At 33.6% G+C, this 6,000-nt stretch overlaps 1 protein-coding gene across 1 annotated transcript; it reads right to left on the bottom strand.

Moving 5' to 3' along the window:
- Positions 1–3,381: 3,381 nt before the first annotated feature.
- On the bottom strand, positions 3,382–3,705 carry LOC147286002 (uncharacterized). The gene has a single exon (XM_086239361.1). It carries the CDS (start codon positions 3,703–3,705, stop codon positions 3,382–3,384), a length of 324 nt encoding a protein of 107 aa, XP_086095487.1.
- Positions 3,706–6,000: the final 2,295 nt, after the last annotated feature.

Genomic DNA, 6,000 nt, shown 5'->3' with positions numbered 1-6,000 from the left:
GTCCAAGTCCCTCTTTTTATCCCATACCCTAGTTAGTGAGAGAAAAGATTCAATTCTTTTGACTTCTTAAAGAAATTACAGTGCACACAATAAGAAGGGAATGCCATAAACCTCACACTAGACAGTGATAAGGTCTTTTACAAGGTTTTTACTACTAGTTTGATATACATTATTGGATTATTCACTTTATTTCTAATGTACAGCTTAATCATTTAGGGTTGAATAATTGTCTTATATGCTATCAAAATCTTAATTGCAAGAGATTTATGAGTTTGAAATTTTAAATCCTGACTCCTCATTTTTGAATGTAGCTGCATCTATATGTCACTCTATCTCTATTTTTTTTTTTTTTTCTCAAGATTCCTTTCACCCAAGAAACCCAAAATTTCCTCCCACCATCCAATGCCTTGCCAAGCATTCTATGGATTGTCCAATAGAGGAACAAATTCTTTTGGTTTGTCTCCAATATGACTGGAGGTGAAGCTTATAGTGCAATTGGAATTTAAATTTTTGCAACTCTTTTTTTTTTTAGGCCAGGAAATTTTTGCAACTCTTGATTGCACACAAAATAAAACAGAGTGTAATGTTTCACTTTTTGGGGTTTTTTTTTTTTTTTTTTTTTTTTTAAGATTATTTTTTGGGTGCATACTCTCATGGTGGAGAAATTTTTTTCCCAGTTTGCCAATGCCTTTTGTTTGGTCAGTTTGTTTCTTTTAGGTTATGTGTGTCTCTACTAATGTACATTAAATACTTGCAGGGGGAGCTATTTCAATCTATCAAGCCTGATGACTGTTACTGGAGCATAGGTATGTTAATGCACACTACTGCGACATTTCATTTTACTTCTGTACATTGGAGCATAAACTCAAATTAAATGAAATTTTGCTTATCCTAAATCCCCAATGAAGTCATAAGTTAAATGGTGAAATCATTCGAAAGGTGCCCTGTGCGCTTACTGCCAAAAATTTTATAAATTTAGAATTGTGGTCAAGTTTGCTATACAGGTTTTGCCTCAAGTTTTTCCGTTTTCTTTTGAGTTTCACTCTTTTTCCATACTTGTTGTGGAAGGGGCATAGTGTCTCTTAATTGCATGCATCACCTTTCTTTGATTTTTATTGTAATCAATGGCTTTAAGCATATCAGCTATATGAATTTCATGATGTCCATCCTCATTGCAGAGGATCAGACTGCTGTCTCTATTGTTTTGACCAAGCACAACCAAATGGAGTGGTGGAAATCTTTGGTGAAAGGTGATCTTGAAATAGACACCCAAAAGGTTGAACCTGAGCCCAGCAAATTATCTGACCTGGATTTAGAAACACGTCAGACTGTTGAAGAGATGATGGTAATTCATTACTTGATTTCCTACTTCTTTCTTGTGAAAATTTTACTTTCTTTGATGATGCCAAGTAGTTACTCTTAGCAACCTTGGACCAAAAGAAAGAAAGCTACTCTTAGCAACCCATCCTTTTGTGTTGTCCTTTGATCCCCCGTGAATATATATTTGCATCTGGATGTGATGCCTGCTTGCTTTGGTTCATCATCATTTCTAAGCGGCTGTATGTTTTTCCTTGTAGTTTGATCAGAGGCAGAAGCAGATGGGCCTTCCAACTAGTGAGGAACTGCAGAAGCAAGAGATCTTGAAGAACTTCCAACTTTGGGATCCTTGCTGCAATCTTATTAATTAATGCACTTTTCTTTTTTGTTTTCAGTGGAGTCACCTGAAGAACAAGAGGAGCAGTTACACACAGGAACAAATAAATGAAGTCCGGGTTGAATGGGGAGATTATGTTTCCATGAATTTTATTTAGACTAACATGCATGTTTTTTGTACCTTTTTGAGCATTTTGTTGTAGATATGAAGATATATAGTAGCTAGTTCACATTCAAATCTTTAGTATAGGCAGAATTTAGGCCTAGCTAAATTGCACTGTCATGCCTTCATTATTTTTGTACATGTTGGCATGTGTTTAATTAGGATCTAGCTACCTAGAGATGGATTTTGTGAAGGTTATGGAGATAGGATAGTGATTTTGGGGTATACATGATGAGGGCTATCCATAGTTTTATATAGATTTGTAATCTTATTTTGTTAACTTCATTACTGAGTTTGGATGTTGGATTCATTTATATGAATGGAAGAATTTAAGTTGGATTACTTTAGAAGCTTAGTAATTGTTGTGTGGATGCATATTTACCAATTAATTTTTATCAATATCAGAAGCCTATTGCATATCAAATTATGTAAAAATGCAACGATAAAGAATGAAGTTTCAACATCATTTAAAAAACAAAAAACCGATATCTAAAACATACTTTTATATCCGATTTTAAGTACAAAACCGATATGTTATACACCTTTTATATCAGATTTTCAGTACAAAACCGATATGTTATACACCTTTTATATCATATTTTAAGTACAAAACTGATATGTTATACACCTTTTATATCAGATTCTAAGTACCAAACCGATATGTGATACACCATTTATATCCAATTTTAATTACAAAACCGATATGTTATACTCATTTTATATCTGATTTTAAGTACCAAGACGATATTGAATACATTTTTTATATCAGTTTCAAAATTACTAATGATATCATAAGTATCTTACATATCGGAATGCAGTTTTTAAGATATCAGAAATGATTAATATCTGATAACGATGGTGGTATATCATATCAGATTATCAAATAAATACGATATCTAATATAGTATAGACATCAGTGTATAACCGATATGTAATATGGGAGAATAGATATCAGCACTCAATATATCGGTTGGAAACCTAAATAGATATCGGTTGATCACTGATATATATTAAGGTTTTTCTTGTAGTGAAGATTAACTTCCAAGTAAAAACAGTAAGGATTACTTTTCTTAATCATCCCTGCCTTCCACTTATCACATTCTTTCTTAAAGTGGCCAACCTTATGGCAGTGAAAACACTTAAACTTATTTATTTTCACTGCCTTAAGGCCATCTGAAGTGGGTTTGGAGCTGCTGCCTTGGTTTGTTATTCCTTTTGATTTAGAAAAATGTTTCTTATTGTTTTTGTAAACCTTCTTACCAGAGTTGTTGGTTCCTTGTTGGACGAAATTAACTTCTGCTACAGACTTGCCCTTTTTAAATCTCTCTTCCTCCTGAACACACATCCCTATCAGCTCATTAAGAGTCCATTTCTCCTTTTGAGCACTGTAGATAATGATGAGATTTCATATTGATCTGGCAATGAACACAGTACTTAATGAACAACAAATTCATCAACTATAGGTATCTTCAGGGCCTTTAGTTTTGCTGCAATATCAATTAAAGACATGATAAATTCCCTTACACTGCCTTTCCCATCGAATTTCTTAGTGGTCAGTGCAGCTATCAAGTTGCTTGCTCTGCCTTTTTGGATTCTTTGTACTTATTAGTGATAGCCTCAAGATAAGCTTTTGCACTCTCATTATCCTCAATTCCTCCCTTGACAATTTCAGCCATAGCCCTCTTCATGATCAAAAGTGACATTCTGTTTTCCTTTTCCCATTTTTCAAACTTGATTTTTTCTTCTTGAGTACCAGTTGCAGTTAGTGCAGCTAGTTTGTCTTCCCTAAGTGCCAAATCCAAATCATTGAGTCCCAGCACAATTTCGATGTCCTGCCTCCACTTCTTGAAATTGTGACCATTGAGGGGTTCAATGCTAGTAAAACTCATAGATGCTGCATTTTAAACTGAATCAATCAAAAAACATACTAAAATTTGATTACAAAACTATATTGTAAATGCCCCATACTGCATAAGACCCTTGATGTATGACTCGATTTTGTTGTTCATGTAGCAAGGATCTTTTATAGTCTGCATTATGTCATGAGTTTGTTATAAAATCACTTGTTTCGAGTATTCTTTGCTGCAATTTGTTAGCAGTAAGAATAGTCAAAAGAAAACTTGATTTTATAAGTAGCTCATGGCATAATCAATTCTGGCCTTGAGTGATCAAATGGCATACCAACTTAGATGATGCCAACTGATGTCTAAAAATTTGCAGAATTATAATTATTTGATCTGTGCTAAAAACTGTTTTCTTGAGTATAGTTTCCATGTTGCAGAAGTATTTGTTATTTCTGACAACATGAGAACTATGATCAAGAGTCAGATCAAAAATTCTTATGATGAGTTATGCAAAATATAATAGAATTATTGCATAGCGCAAAAAAAGAAAAAACATATACATGACTCAAATAAAACATGTGTATTACTGAGAGATGAATTCAATACATGTAAATTTGATATGAAAACTTAAGATACAATTATAGAATCATGCAATTAATATTTAAGATCATAAAAAAAATACCTCTGTAAGCATGATATAAAAAAGCATGTATTGCATAGGATCAAGTAAAATTATTCTTATGTGAGTTATTCCTAAAAGATCACAATAACTATAAACCAGAAAACCAAAGTTCTAGTGAAGAAACTAAATTCATGTAATATGGTATTAAAGCAGAGAACAACGATATATGCTGAATCTTGGTCTTTAAATTGTGTATGGTGGCTCTGATACCACATGTAAGTATAATTACATCCACAGAATACACAAAACACAAGGCTTAACATAGTAATCAATTATTACTGCAGTACCAATACCAGAAAACACTACTGACCTAGTGAAGCCATGATGCAGATGGGTTGAAGCACACAAGTAAGCAGCAGCCTTCCAATCAGCACAACTAGAGTCTCTCACGCAATGGGGCATAATGAATAGACTTCTTACTTGCTGTGTGACCAGGGACCATGCTTATATAGAGTCACCTGAAAATCCAAGTTCCTCCCACAAAGGTATTCTCGGGTTTACAATCCTTATGGGACTCTATATGAGTCAATTACTTAATCCTTTTGTCTTGTATAATTGTACAAGTCCTTCAAGTGTATAAGTGTTCTAGTCCTATACTGATAAGTATTTCTGATAACAGTCCAATAAATTAAGTAGTGTTAGTGACTTGCTGATTCCTAAAAGAACAAGGAATGTCCAACTTAATCCTACACCTTCCACTCACAACTCTTACTTTTTTTTGACTATTTGGCCATTTTTTAGACAAAAATGCCCTTTTAGTCACCACATGGTCGACATGTCAACACTTTATCGACCAAAAAATTGATTTTAACAAAAATGTAAAAACAAATAGAATATGATGAATATGATAAACTGAGTACAGTACCATTTAAAGTGGCTGCAGGACCATTTGTTGAACATGTGTCGACCATTTGTCGTCGACAATCAACTTTCAGATCTGAAACAACAAACTAGGTCGAAATTTTAGATCTGGAACAACAAATCCAAATCGAAATTTCATATCTAGAACATCAAACGCATATACCAAAAAAATTTATTATATCACTTCAACCTTATGCGAGAAGAGATACGCATGTCCCCATCAATTATTTTGATAATTAAATTGCATGCATTTTACCACTCCACGGCATCCCATGGCTTATTGAGAAATGAAGGCATCCAATCCAAGTAAACGCACTACATACGCTACGATTCTCTGGCTCCCCGTCTCTAGCATGTCTTATTTTTTCTTAATATTTTTTTCTTACTATCCCTAATTAATTGATTTGACAGACCAATAGATGTAAATTTAGACAAGTTCTTTGTGCTTCTTGGGCATTGTGGGCTTGCAGCTCTAATGGGCCTCGAACATGCCCTGGGTTTTTGACTTTGGGCTTGAGCTACACTTGAATTGAGCATTCTTCCTTGCCACGTGACTTATTTGAACAAATGGGTACAAACAAGGAGTAAAATTTCGGTTTCGAGAAAATTTTCGATAGAAATTTTCGTGGAAATTTCGATTAAAATTTCGTGGAAATTTCGATTAAAATTTCGATTTCGACAAAATTAGATAAAAACGACGGAAATTGCTATCAAAACACAGAAATTTTGAATGAAACTTGACTATATGCTTATTTAACATATTATCTACTGTATTGATAAAAAACATTGAAAAAAAC

The sequence above is a fragment of the Dryas octopetala genome, chromosome 4 (genome assembly GCF_963921425.1).
Source record: "Dryas octopetala chromosome 4, drDryOcto1.1, whole genome shotgun sequence".
NCBI classification, from domain to species: domain Eukaryota; kingdom Viridiplantae; phylum Streptophyta; class Magnoliopsida; order Rosales; family Rosaceae; genus Dryas; species Dryas octopetala.
The sequence above is the reverse complement of the archived record's forward strand: the minus strand, read 5'-3'. Positions and strand labels throughout refer to the sequence as shown.

Excerpts from the sequence above, each read along its gene's own strand:
- LOC147286002 (XM_086239361.1), bottom strand. The coding sequence starts at position 3,705 with ATGAGTTTTACTAGCATTGAACCCCTCAATGGTCACAATTTCAAGAAG.